The following is a 15,261-nucleotide window of genomic DNA, read 5'->3' on the forward strand; positions in this document are numbered from 1 at the left end:
CAGAATAGCTGCCTCATATTATCTTCTAGAGAAAACATCCTTGGTGTCCCTCATATCCCATGATCAATATACAGCCTCTGTATAAAAAAATGTACTTGCCCAACCAGGGGCTTTTGGAGCTATGTTCTTACTTCATCCTCTAGGTGGTGCGCTAGACAAACCGAGGGAATGGGTTATGGCACACTGAATACAACAGTGCAAGCAATGTGCTGCTGTAAGGAACACAGAGGTACTGCCATCCTAAAGTCTAATAACTGTTTCAAGAACAAAGACGATATTGCATTATTGATCAGGAAACTATTTTAACTCCTGTTAGGTAATGTCTATGGCTGTAGATACACTTAAATGTCCATTTCTTGCTGGTTTAGAAAAACACATTTGCTGTCTTCAGCAAAGCTGCTGAAATGAAATATTTAAGTGGAACACCGGCCAAACAATATGTGACTTTTTGGACTGATTTCCCCTAATTTCCTATTCATGGGTGCTGATCTTGCTGTTTACTTTGAAAGAAAGCTAGCTAGTTGTTCAATGATTCTTATTTATAGTAAAGTGCATTTGTTACGTATGTAAAATGGAACTAGACATTTATTTGGGACAGAGTGGGTGAAAGAACTTGTATCAGATTTTTATTTATGTCTTGTTTCCAGCTAAGATATAATTTCCCTCCCTCTTTGCTATTGACAGTCTCACCAAAAACAGAACCTGAGATGAATCCCCACCAGCTGGAAACACTGGCAGATTAAGACATACTATAACAGTGGGATTAAAGTGAGATTATATTGCCAAAACTAAAGTTTCAGTAACTACTCTCTGTTACATAAAACGACATTTAAAAGCATTCCCAAGCATTCCCTGTGTGTAAAAGTGTTTATTTTCACTGCAGAGGTAGTAGATGCCTGGTTATCTCTTGTCATCGACAAAGGCAATAATCTCCCTGTGTATGTGTCTTCACTCTGCCCCCTCACTATGCTGAACAACACATCGCCCTCAAAGCAGCTGAGTTACTTCAACAGAAAAGGAGGGGGCAGAGTGAAGGCACAGGGAGATTCTTGCATTTGCTGGTTACAAGAGATAAGCAAGCTTCTACTGCTCTCTGCAGTGAAAAATGATTTTACACACAGTGAATACTTGGGAATGCTTTTAAATGTTCTTTATGTAACAGAGAGTGGATACTAAAATGTTAGTTTTGTTAGTATAATCCCAAACTCAAATATTCAAATACTTTTCCATGGTACTGAAACGGTATGTCTCTATCTGCCAGTCTCTCCATCTGGTGGGGATGTAACTAGGAGTAGTTAGAGAAATTTTAGTTTTGGGTGTACAATCCCCCCCCCCCCCCCCCCACAGAAATGTGAGGGGGGGAGATTGTAAAACAAATTTTAGTTTTGGGTGTACAATCCCCCTCCCCCACAGAAATGTCCATCAATCCCTGTCCCAGATACAGTATTATTGAAAACAGGAAGTGAGGAGAAATGACTCTGTGAACGAGTGTACAGAAAGCAGTAACAATTTGTAATTTATAACATTTTTATTCTTTTGAAAATTAACAAAGAAATATTTAGTTGCAGCATCATTTTATTTCTACAGTACTCTGGCTTGGATAGCTCTTTTCTGTTCCGCTTTTCTTGTTCCAGTCACTGCTTCATATTTATGTGTGTTATCTGAGTGATTCCTGTCCCATATTCTAACACTTCACAGCTGACTGAACAGGAGCCAGAGAGAAATCAATAAATAAAATGGACTGTCAGGCAGATCAAATGCTATTTTCTCCACCCATGTCCTACAGGAGGTAGTTTTGCTGTCCGTTTATCTGTTTCATTTGCATTCTGTTCACCCACCAGCTCTGTAACTGACCCTTGCTATATATCCACCTCTGACAACCAGCCATGGAATTGGCAAATCCAGCAACATGAGTGTTTCCTCAACCCACTCAGTCCCAGCTGTGTGGCTGACCCCTCCAGCACCTCAGCCACCCAGCACTCCCTGTTTTATAAATACAGGCTGATAATATTAATACTGTCCCCAGCTGTACTTTAGACAGCAGCTGTGAGTAGGCCCGAGCGGTAGATCAGACAGGAATTCTAGCACGGGATAAGGGCGTGTGCCATTTTGAGGAAGAAACAGCGCTGCCTGAACTCCGCTTTAGCTGCCAAGGCCTTCCTGAAACATAAGTGTGTGCATATTAGCAATTTAGAATGCATGTCGCCACTCAAACCTCTTAATTGTGTGCTAGAAAATGAGTTTGTCTTTTAATAAAGAAGCAGAGCAATAACAGCTGAGCGTTGTCAGCTCACATTTAGAGAACAAAAGTGCATGTTCAGCGCTGATATCAGGTTGTGAATGGCTCACGCAGGAGCGGGGAGCACAGCGCACCTGACAGCATCGCATTTGTGTTCTGCTTAGTGGAGGAAGATGTGTTTCTTTACATTGTGCTGTTGTTTGGTGTTTCTTTTGTCATGCCTAACAGACTGGCATTAGCATTTAAATTGCAGAATAAATATAGTCATTATTGTGAATGTTGTATGTATAATTGGGTGTTAAGGAAGAACGTCACAGGTGCAGAATTTACATTAGAAATGTGATTCTGGCTTTATTCATTTGATGTTAACTAGCGAATAGGGAGCAGCGGATATGTAAAGTAGTTTAGTTGACGTCATTTCTGTGCCAGCCAGGTATAGAATTTACATTTTTATCCCATTGTCAGCGGCCATTTTGAAGACAAGCTACCCTGTAATAGCAGATAGGTATGGATAAACCAGTAATATCTTCTGTATTGTTAAAGCAAACCTGAACTGAAAATTAATAAGCAAAAATAAACATACACACGTCATACTTACCTCCCGTGTAGTTTACTCATCAATCTCTTTCTCCTCTCCGGTGTCCTGTTTGTCCAGTGTGATCAATGGAATTCTCCGTCCTCCTTTCTAAAAATGGCAGTGACCCTGTAACAGCTTCTGAGTCAGCACACTGTTCAACTGTAATATCGTCCACTTTACCCATAGGGAAATATGGACATTACCTTGCACATCAGTTGTCCTTTCAGTTATAACTAACAGCAACTGATATATAACTGACAGCAACTGTGAGAAAACGCGGAAAAGCCGCCGCGAGTACTCAGAGTAAGGCGGCTAATTCCGCGTCCAATATGGCATCCACTAGCCTGACGGAGCGCGGAGAAACCGCCGCATGCCCAGTGAACAAGGCGGCGGATTCCGCGTCCGACGCAGCTGTTTGCACGCATGGGCCTACCACTAGCAGTATGGCTGAACGCGGGGAAACCGCTGCATGCTCTGACAGCGGTGCGGCTGGCCCCGTGTTCAAACCAGCAGATACATTACAACACATGTCTGGTGTCCACACAGGTTCAGAAGGACGCGCGCGCGCGCGCGTTGAGAGGCAGAGCCTTTATGACAGTCAGAAGGGTGTCAGCTGATCCAGCCGATCAGCTGACAATTCTATCAGGTTTCATTGGTCCAGCACTTAGGGGAGGCGCCGGAGAGCGCTTGTGTATATATACTGGGTGCTGGTCATTTCTCTGGTGTCTGGCGTTGCGATCACTACGTGGTAGCACTCAGACCTTGTCAGTATCTGTGATATATTCTGTGTTATTACTTCAGGCTAGTTCCAGGGTGTTGATGATCAAGGAACTCACACCCAAGATTAGGGAACTGTATTACCATTCTGTTATATATCAGACTAGTTCCAGGGTGTTGATGATCACGGAGTTCACACCTAAGACTAGGCATTGTTATTATCTGTTATGACTTTCTGCTTTCCTGATCACTCTCTTGATCTCTGATTTGGTACTTCGCTATATCTGATACTCTGTTGCTGAACCCTGCTGGTCTTTAGATTCCGTATCTGTCTCCTGTCTCTGTATCTGATCTGTCTGTCTGTTGCCGACCTGGCCTGTCCGACCTCGAGAACTATCTTCCCTGTTTGGAGATAGTTCACGGACCTGTCAGTGACACTTCACCATTGGTGTCACTCACTCTCTGGTCCTTCCCACTCTCAGCCTGGCCCCGCCCCTTGGGGAGCATCAGACCATTGGAAGGAACCTGTTCTCTGAGCAGTATCTCTTACTGCCTGGCACCCTCTATACGGGTGCTTTCCTCAAAGTATTACTGTTGCACAAACACTCATATTACTCAGGTGTCCAGAGGTTAGAAATATATCTGATTATCGGTGATACTGCAGATCATCAATAATCGGGTATATATCTGTATTTTCGGTGATACTGCAGATCACCGATGATCAGATCCTCTCTGTGTTACACCGATCGTTACAGCAACTGATATATTTCAGTTCTGAGAAAATGTTGACAGAACTGGGAGGAATCTTTGTTAGAATAGGAACTGATGGGCGAGGTAAGAGTGTAATATTAATTTGAGAATGTAATATTCATTTGCAGGTACATGATGTGTTTATTTTAAATAATTTTACTCGGTTCAGGTTCCCTTTTTATGTCTGAATAGAAAATTGTAATAACTAGCAAAGAAATGTTTCTGTACTGTTAGCTAGAACAAATATTTGAACTGCAAAAAATAAAAAACTATATAGGAAGTCAGACTTCATGCCTTCAAAGATCTTCTGTTACACATATTGTCACCATATATCTGTAAATAAGCCTGAAGGATGTAACCAAATCTGAAACTTGCAATGGGAAACTCATTGTTACATATTTTTTCCTCCCACTTATTTGTATTACCTACAGGCCTTTCTTGTTCTCCGTTTAATTTCTCTGGTACAAGTTTAAAAATGAAAGACTATTCCGGACTCTCTGCATTCTTTATGTTCATGTGTGGCAACTGACCACTCATTCATTTTTTCAGCATTTCCCGTATGTTGGAACTTTGCTATTTTACATCAAAAATTTACATAGTTCTATGAAAGGGGAGGAGCAAAACGGAGAGGCTTGGACTGATATTAAAAATCAACTGTCTTTTCCACCTGCTCATAAGTATATGGTTACTCCAGCAGCCATATATTGCCATAGGTCTACATGACGCAGGGCAGGTATAGGTGCCCGCAGTATAGGTTGCACTCAGTATAGGTCCCCCCAGTATAGGTAGCCAGGAATAGGTACCCCAGTATAGGTAGCCAGCTATAGGTCCCCCCAGTATAGGTAGCCAGGCATAGGTGCCCCAGTAAAGGTTCCCACAGTATAGGTTAGCCAGGTCTAGTTGCACTCAGTATAGGTCCTCCCAGTATAGGTAGCCAGGAATAGGTACCCCAGTATAGGCAGCCAGCTATAGGTCCCCTCAGTATAGGTAGCCAGGCATAGGTGCCCCAGTATAGTTGCCCCCAGTACAGGTTAGCCAGGTAGGTGCCTCCAGTATTGGTAGCCAGGTTAGATTAGGTAGCTGCCCCCCAGTATAGGTTAGATAGGTAGCTGCCCCCCAGTATAGGTTAGATTAGGTAGGTGCCCCCCAGTATAGATTACATAGGTAGCTGGCCCCCAGTATAAGTTACATTAGGTAGGTGCCCACTCACTATTTACAGTGAGCGCTTCTCTGCTGCAATCACTCTGCAGTTGGAGGGGGGAGCACGGCTGGGGGAGAGGAAGGGAGGGAGAGGTCGGGCTTCCCTCCCCGCGGCTGCGGCGCCCCCCTCCCAATAGCGCTCAGGGCAGCCGCACGGCCCTAGAAACGGGCCTGACATGACATCAGTAGAGAGATTTCCATATTAGCAATGCTAGCAGAGATCTCTATTTACCAGCCTTCACTAAGCATTATAGCATGCGTTAAAATAGAAAATGGCTGATTTTACTGAATTTTTGTGAATGATCAATTCACCAAGGCTGTTACCTCATGGGAAACTGAAATGACTGACATAAACGTCAGTTCACAAAGAAAAGAGAATGCGGTAAAACAAATGAGATGTTCGGTATTTATCTCAAGACTGGAGTAGTCGGCAACTAACAAACTGTGATTTGGAAAGTTATAGAGGGGAGAAAACCGAGCAGAGAAAAGGGGAAGACTAAATAAATATTCAGTAAAAGTAGAAGGTTAATAAAAACATATTTCTCTAAAATCCCAATATTATGTAATTATTAAAAATGGTCAATAATATCCTTTTTTGTATTAGTATTATTATTTAAAAGTTTACTTTTTTGTTCACATAATTTCCAATATATAGCAGAAAATTGACATAGAGAAAAATACCTCCACAAATGTCTTAGCACAATCTAATTAATATATATATATATATATATATATATATATATATATATATATATATATATATATATATATACACACAGTATATGGCCATTATGAGAATATATGAAAACCAAATGATTGTGTAGCCTAAATTGCAACTAGGACATCATTGCATAAATATGCTACAAGTAAATGGTAGAGAATCACCTGCGCTAATGGTTTTGAGCTGATACAAATTTTATGTTAATTTCATGAACCTTGTAGTTTACTTGTCTGTATAATAATAAGTGCTTTATATATCACATCTTTCATCCATGCACTGCAGTAACCCATGAAATACCAAGTGAAATACTGCATGATTCCTTAATCCTTTAGCAGCCAATTGATTTAGAGTTTTGCAAGTGCTCGATGCCAATTTATTTTAGCACATATTTTTATTTCTTACTTGTTGTATTTCCTTGCTTCTACTTAGTACTGCTGTAATGCGTATTTATTGCCACATGTCACTAGTGGGCAGTATGAGACAATAATAGAGGACTTCCACTTTCAGTTTCTCTATTTTCTGCTAGCATAGAGAGAGATCAAAGCATTCCAAGAATTTACAGCACAAGAAGTTCTGCCGACTGAGGCCAAAAGCAGCACACATGGTTTAAAATACCAAAGGAAAGACTGCATGACGTAAAAGTCTTAGTGAACTGTGCAGTTTTTCGGTAAATTGTCAAACTATTACCGCATGTGTGAAAATCTTAGTGGATTCAGAAAAAAAATCTAATACACCCAACACTGTGTTTTACAAATCCTTTATTGTTTATCATTTTTGACTCAGTGGGTTGAAGCCAGTGGGCTCTATTCACAAAGCATTGCCGCATATGGTAATGCTGAAAACAGCTGATTTTACCAATCGCCTTCCCACATTCCAATTCACTAAACCCATCACCACACAGAAAATAAACATTACTGACTAGTGAGGTAAATTACCGACTTGTGGGGTGATTGCCTCAAGAAATGTCAAGAAACTGCAATTCACAAAGATTTCCGCATGAAGTTTACTGGCCAAAAATGTTTGGTAATTTTCTCCAGCTCACTTGCTCTCCCTATGCTGTCTCTGTGCGGTAGATTTGACAGACAGCCTTTGGGTAGAGCCAGACAGCCAATAGGGAGAGCCACACAGTCCTGCTTCTCATGCTGATTTGAAGCGAAGGGTAATCGGGTGGGACCTTCAGTGTAGCAAAGCAGAGGAGGGAAATTTTCAAAAGGCATCCCTGCATCCCTTTAGATGTGCTTATTTGTATTGTAGCATACAGGAGAGCTCCCCCCTGGTGGCTGCAGCACATCTAAAAGGATAACGGCTGCACTGTACGGAAAACCTCTGAGTCCTACCCACACAGCTCCCCTGCTTTATCGCTGACCTGCTACATGCTGGTAAATCACACTTACCGAGCAGGGATTGGTGGATTGAGGCATGTTTGTTCTGTAAATTACCGAACTTCTGCCTCATGAGGGAAAACTTAAGTGAATTTGGAAAAAAAAAAGTGTAAAATACCGGATGAAGTATTTTACCAAAGACAATTATTTTACCGACCTGCCCTTTGTGAATAGAGCTCAATGTGTCACTACCAAACGCTGCTGAGACTCTGCCTTTACAGTGCATCGCCCCACTTCTAGTAATGCTGTGCTGGCAAACAGAGAGTACATTTACTTGCTTAATAAGCAGTCCTCCTCCTGACATCAGCCAGAAAGAATCTGCACAGGCAGTTACCTGGATGTGAGCGCGATATGGGGTGGGTGGGGATTTGTAATAATCCGATGTAATGATAATTAGGATCCAGCGCACAACGCCAAATATAGGCTTGTGCTAATTTGTTTTGAGAAAGTACTGTGTGCTTATAGCAGGGAAAAACAGTAATTAATCTAGTGTATGCAGGTCACATATCCTCTCTGTTTTGCTATAAATAATCTTAACATCGTGTGCGTATTACCCATTCAGAATGCATCAAGATCAAAGGCCACAGCCCCCCTGTGATTCCGGTACATACACTAAGTAGGTCAGTGGGTAATACTATATCACTCTCTAAAAATGGGTCAGTGTGATTGGGGGTCCTTTGAGAGCACATCAGCAGTAGACATCAGCTATACAGTCTAGTAATGTGCACATTTCCACTGATTTGAAATTAAACCAGTCTATGGCAACAACTGCTGATCATTTACCTGGCAGCTGGTCAATTAAACAGCAGATAGAGGCTTTAATTGACTAGATTTAATATCCTCCACCAGTTAGTGGATATTTATATTTATTAAAATTACCTACCTATCTACATTCAGCGATTCTGAATGCACATTTGGGAACAGCATGGTTTGCAAGGCTCTGATCATTGCCCAAAAATATGGTTTGCAAGGCTCTGATCATTGCCCAAAAATCAGGTCTTAAAGGACAACTGTAACGAGAGGGATATGGGGGCTGACATGTTTGTTTTCTTGAAAACAATACCAGTTGCCTGGCTGCCCTGCTGATCCTCTGCCTCTAATATTTAGGGCTGGTTCACACCAACGATCAGTAAAGCACTGCTGCTAATGTATCCCTATGGATACATTCACACTACACCGTTTAAGATTTGAATCAGTCACAAATGCGCTGTGATTCTTGTTCTATTGGAATCACAAGTGCAAATCGCAGTAAAGCCGTAAGATTTGTAGGCCAACTCACAAACACGATCGCGATTTGTGTGTTATTCTATTATGTAGGGAGAAAAACCTAAATAAACTAAACCCAGTCCCATTCAAAGCACTGACTGTACTAAAGGTCAGTGCTGTCTGTAGTGTGATCTGTTTTGGTATACTGTATCCCCTGATGTCAGGCTCCATGCAGATCTGACCAGCATGGCCTTTATGTAGTGACTCTGTCCTCCCATCCCTGCACATATTGTGATGTTACTCTCCACCTCCCTTCCCCTCACTAGCATGAATAGACAGGCGGGCAGGGAGGGAGTGATGGCTCAATATGGGAAGACCCACCACTGCATCAGTATAAGCTCCACATAGCTGTGCTGCTGGTTTGATTTGTGCAGAGCTTGACATTGGGAGACACTGAATTATACTAACACAGGTCAAGTAACAGACATCACTGACCTTCAGTACAGCTATTAGCATCTTCTTCTCAGCAATTTCCAACGGCCTGCTCACTTCATCCTCACCCCATTATTCTGAGGCCATGCCTCCTTATAGCCTTAAAGCAGCAGGGACCACCATACTATCCCAAGAAAAAGAAACACATATATAAATAGATAAATACTTGTTCTACTTACATAAAATATGTATTGTACTGTCCATATTTTTAGTTTAATGACATTTATATAGTAAATAAAGAGAAAACTGGTGCAGGGATTTTCCATCTGTACTGCCTCTGACTGAAGCCAATCCTGATGTAATTTCCACCCTTACTATTTTTTCTCCTAGAAACTGCATTGTCATATCTAGCTTGCTTTGCAAACACATGTGAGCGCAGTATATATCCTATTTCAGCTGCTTCTGCAGAAAGGTGAGATGTATTTCTCTTCTCAGCATCCTGTCACTGTACTGCACCAATCAGTGAGTAGCAGGAATGAGGGAGCTGAGATAACAAACTTCCCTCTCGTCAGCAATGTGCCAGAATACAATACAATAACATTTGTAAAGCGCTTTTCTCCCATAGGACTCAAATAGAACCAGGCTGACTGAGATAAGACACATTTATGATTATATTGGAATGTTTTCAATGCAGGCTGCATGTAGACTGCATAATAAACACTTGTTGACATTTGGTTTTTTTAGTCTCTCTTCTCCATTAATGGGAATCTGAGATGATATGGAGGCTGTCATGTTCATTTCCTTTTAAACAATACATACCTCTTGCCTGGCTGTCCTGGTGATCTCTTTTGCTGCAGTGGTGTCTGAATTGCACACCTGAACAAGCATGCATCTAATCCAATCACCCTTCAATCAGAGCATCTAATCTGCATGCTTGTTCAGGGTCTATGGCTAAAGGTATTAGAGGCAGAGGATCATCAACAGCCAGGCAATGTGCATTGTTTAAAGAGAAACTCCAACCAAGAATTGAACTTTATCCCAATCAGTAGCTGATACCCCCTTTTACATGAGAAATATATTGCTTTTCACAAACAGACCATCAGGGGGCGCTGTATGACTGATTTTGTGCTGAAACCCCTCCCACAAGAAGCTCTGAGTACCGCGGTACTTTTGGCACTTTGTTACAATGTAACAAGGTTCACAGACAGGAATTAGCTGTTTACAGCTGTCTGTAACAGCCAAAACAGCTAGCAGCAGGTACATAACCTGCCCACAGTAAAAATGCCACCATGTAATAAATGTCAGAATGTAAATCGGGGAGAGGAAAGATTTTACAATGAGCAAACACTGACTAAATCATTTATACATAATTATTGTAAAAATGAATCACTTTTTTATTACATTATTTTCACTGGAGTTCCTCTTTAAAGGAAAGAAATGTCAGCCTTCATATTCCTGTTACCTCAGGTTTCCTTCAATACCTGGTTGTCCTTCCTAAACCCCGGATTGATCTGGCAATGCTACTCTCCAAATCTCATAAATAAAGGTTTACTTCAGAACCTGTTTACATTCAGCTGGTATTGCATTTATAAAGGTTTATTCATAAGACAATACAAAAAGCATTCAAAGTGCACTGACCTAGAGAAAACCAATCAGATTCCGGTTTATTAAAGTCAGGTCGGTGGCGGATGACTGTTTGCTGGAGGTTACATAGCACATTACTGTTTGCCTAAAGAACGGCTTGGAAACTGCAGGGGAGATGGAACAGGAGACAATAGCTACAGATGAGCTTTACCAGGTTCACTGAATTCAGCAATTTCTGTAAACCTTACAGTGATATTAATTATTTACCTTCTCCCTTTCTTCCTTGCCTGTTAACCTTTTTGGAACGCTCAAAATATTAAAGAAGTTTAAATATCAGTTCATAACATGACCCCATCGTTCCCTGACTGAGCTGACCTCTCCTTATGAATTACATATGGCACGTGTGGAGATGTTATCTTCATTTTCTTGCATTGTTTTCAGACCTGTTTACTGTATATTTCTATGACTATTGTGGACTAAGTAAAACTGTCCATACACAATGTAGCAAACAGATTGATTTCTAGCTAAATCTGATCATAGAGGGATCGAATCCCTACACACATTGCACACAAATTTTCAATAGATTTCACCATGACATCTATTGAAGATCTTTCGAACCGTTGCATTGCACCATTTGGTACAGTCACCTATACTGTGGTGTCGATTTACTCCCTTGCTGTGTCCAATCGGCCAAAGTTTTCCAAACTGTGCAATCATCATTTTGCTATCCATAGACACTCCCAGTCCATGCGTGTAGCTGCATAAGATGCTGTACTGTAGACCTGAGAAAGCGGGCAGGTCCCGCTAAATGCGTCATATTTTCCTGTGTCCAATAAAATGATTGTCTTTACACCTCCTGGCTGAGGTAAGACTGTTACATTACCCTCGTTTACCCATTGCATTCTACATTGGGGCTTCCCCTCCCATTTTGTGTACCTTAAATCTGTTCATCGCATTAAAATCAAATCTGCACACTTGCATTGCTTTATACAATGTTTCTGGGTGCTGATTAGCTTCCATACATACCCATGTTGCTCTGCCAATGTTTCATATCTAGTATACATCCATTAGACACAGAGGTGCCCTGCACTGGTCATATTACAGCCTACTCAGGCGCTGCCTTCTGTTGCAGCAAATATGTAAATGAGCAAGGTTGTTTACATTCAATTTTTGCCTGCGATTCTTATCTAAACTAAAGGGGTCATGTGAAGGAGGGGCTTCACTTCTCTCTCATTTGCATTTCTGCAACCCCTCTGCTCTCCCAGTCTGGTCATTGACCTTAACTCTCAGCTGACAGTGTGAGTGTTTTTGAATTATTTTGATGAAAGAAAGACGCAAGTTTAATAAACTAACCTTTTTCGGTTTATTTTTTCTTCTAGCTACAATTGAAAAATCAGCTAGAAACTCAGATGCTGTGTCCTTTGATGGGAAGACTTACCTGGAGTATCACAAAGTGACCAAAAAGTAAGTGAATGTCATGCACTTCAGCGGCCTGACCCTTGTGTGTTTGTACGAATACTAGTGGTGGGTTTGTAGGGCTCAGATGTGAAGGGTGTAACTTCAGTGACCAGGACATGCAAGGGGCTTTTGAAGGCCATCCGTACAGATCCTTGTTCTGTAAAGACACAAGAAGGCTAATCCTAATAAACATACTGGTTTATTTATTGCCCCAAAGCTGGTGGGGACATTAGCCTATAATTATGGTAGAGGTTGGATAGCATTCTCATCTCTGGTGGGACAAAGTGACCAGAATTGTTTTATGTTCTTCATGGAATGCTACAGAAATGCTATATAAATGCATACTGTAATATATACTGTAACTGTCAATATTACATCTTTACACAAATGCCATTTTTTACTAGAAATCTTGTAAATATTTTGAGCAGTCTCAGTGGAAGTCAGTCCTTGTATCGTGTATCCAGATATGGGAAGGATAAGTTACATAAACCAACTTGGGGAAGATCAGCCAGTCCTGTAACAAGATTACGGGATCTACAATTATTCTGGATTAAAAAAAACACAAAGCACTGGGCAAATGACACCGTGCCTACTCATTGCAGCAGAATTGTCCCAGTTGTTTCATATCTGAGCAGGTATCCTGATAATTCACCTGTACCCTTACAGCTTCATCATCATCAGACAGCAATAAATAAAACAGCCTGATGTTCAAGCAAACTTGTCTACTTTCTTGCCCTTAGAAGTAAATGCCACAGATGAAACCTTATAAAGGTGCAGCCAAGTCTACAGTCAGAATATGTTTCTTCTCTCTATCCAGCACAGAGCACACTGCACCAAAATCTGAACCCTGAAAAGTCATACATTTATGACTGGGCAGCACATAATGATGTGTGCTGCTGTATCCGCATGGTATAGTACCTCTAAGTGAAGGAGAACTCTTGGCTGAAGCTTTATATTAATGCTGGAGCAATTCTCTGTGTCTGTCTGATATGTTTGTCTGCTGTCTTATGTGTGTCCATGTTGTTTTCCTTGTTTTCAAGCCAACTGACTAATGAGATACCTGAGTAAGTAAAATGTCATGACACCCAACACAGTCAGTACATGCCACTATGCTACATCATCCAGCACGGCAGTACATACCTCCCTCATGTCACCCAGCACTGTCAGCTCATATGACCCCCTCCCCCCAACCCATAAACTATCCCACCCCCAGTCAGTACATACCTCCCTTATGTCATCCTGCACAGTCAGCCCATATAACCCCCTCCCCCCAGCCGATAAACTCCCCCACCGCCCAGTCACTACATACCTCCCTTATGTCATCCTGCACAGTGTACCCATAACCCCCTCACCCCCCAGTCAGTACCTAGAGCCCTTATGTCACCCAGCAGAGTCAGAAAATTCTGCTATCACATCATCCAGCACCTTCAGTACATACCTCCCTTATGTTGTCCTGCACAGTCAGCTCATATAACCCCCCCCCCTTAAATCCCCAAGTCAGTACCTACATCCCTTGTGTCACCCAGCACAGTCAGCAAATTCCACCATCGCATCATCCAAGACATTCGGTACACACCTCTCTCATGTCTCCCTGCACGGTCAGCTCACAACACCCCCTGCTTATGTCGCCCAGTCAGCAATGTCTCCCAGCACAGTCAGTACATTCCAGCACATTCAGATGATATCTCCCTCATGTCACCCGGCACAATCAGTTCATACTCATGTCACCCAGCCCAATCAGTATACACCCCCCTCATGTCACCCGGCACAGTCAGTACACCCCCTTTTCCTTTCTCAAATCATCTTGCTCAGGCAGTGCATACCCCCCCTTTTTTTACCGATCATCTTTAGTACATACCCTACTTATGCATCCAATACATGCCTCCATCATCTCACCCAGCACAGTCAGTACATGCCTCCATCACGTCGCCTAGCACAGTCAGTACATGCCTCCATCACGTCACCTAGCACAGTCAGTACATGCCTCCATCACGTCACCTAGCACAGTCAGTACATGCCTCCATCACGTCACCTAGCACAGTCAGTACATGCCTCTATCATCTCACACAGCACAGTACATGCCTTCATCTTGTCACTCAGCACAGTAGCATGTTCCACACTTCACATTATCTAGCAGTTTTTACACACCCTTTTCAAGTAACCAAGCATAGTCAGGATACACCCCTCATCACCCAACACAGTTAGTACATACTTTCCCTCATGTCATCCAGTTCAGGCCACTCATGTACTCAGTACAGACAGCCATTACATCATCCAGCACAGTCACTCTGTACTTGTTTCTAAGACATCATGCAGCAGAGTCAGTATAGTCTCCTATCACATCATCCAGTATGTTCAGTACATACCTCCCTCATGTCACCAAGCACTGTCTCTACATGCTGGCATGACGTCACCCATTAAGTCAGTAAATCCTGACATCACATCACCCAGTACAATCAATGCATACTGAAATCACATTACCTAGTACAGTCAGTAGGCGCTGATCTGATCAGTATTGCTCTTTGTACCATTGTGTTGTCATATTGTCACAAGCTGCTCGCGCTCCTGCTTTGCAAGTATGATTTTTCTCAGTTTAGTAATTGCTAATGAAGTGATAGATATTTTCACCTTTGTGCCTCCCACTCCATCCACAAAAGCTCAGATTCTTCTCAACTCATGAAGCAAACAAAGCACAGTTCATCAGAGGAGACACAGAGGTTTTACTGCTTGTTGTAATTGGCAGACATGGCACTGTGTCACCACTGTGTGTCCTCTTCTTTCTGTTCCATTGTCTGTGTGACACCTCTTTTCAAATTACCTTTGAATGGGAATTGCTCTTAATGCTTCACAAGGAGGATATTACTTTTTGAAAACCAATTGAAAGGACAATTATGCATCCTCTAAACTGCTCAGTAAGACATGCTCCAATCAGCGCACTAATCATATCCCATTAATGAACCAAACTTTTCAGCAGATGGGTTCCAGCCCAGTGATA

At 42.0% G+C, this 15,261-nt stretch overlaps 1 protein-coding gene across 9 annotated transcripts in view; it reads left to right on the forward strand.

The window, feature by feature from the left end:
* AGRN (agrin) overlaps positions 1 to 15,261 on the forward strand; it is an 803,356-nt gene that overhangs the window by 760,396 nt on the left and 27,699 nt on the right. For all 9 annotated transcript variants that reach the window (XM_068240729.1, XM_068240733.1, XM_068240730.1 and 6 more), the window contains one exon: positions 12,188 to 12,272. In XM_068240729.1, coding sequence (XP_068096830.1) covers positions 12,188 to 12,272 — 85 coding nt within the window. The remainder of the gene's footprint in view (positions 1 to 12,187; positions 12,273 to 15,261) is intronic.

Source organism: Hyperolius riggenbachi, chromosome 6, assembly GCF_040937935.1.
Source record: "Hyperolius riggenbachi isolate aHypRig1 chromosome 6, aHypRig1.pri, whole genome shotgun sequence".
NCBI classification, from domain to species: Eukaryota; Metazoa; Chordata; class Amphibia; order Anura; family Hyperoliidae; genus Hyperolius; species Hyperolius riggenbachi.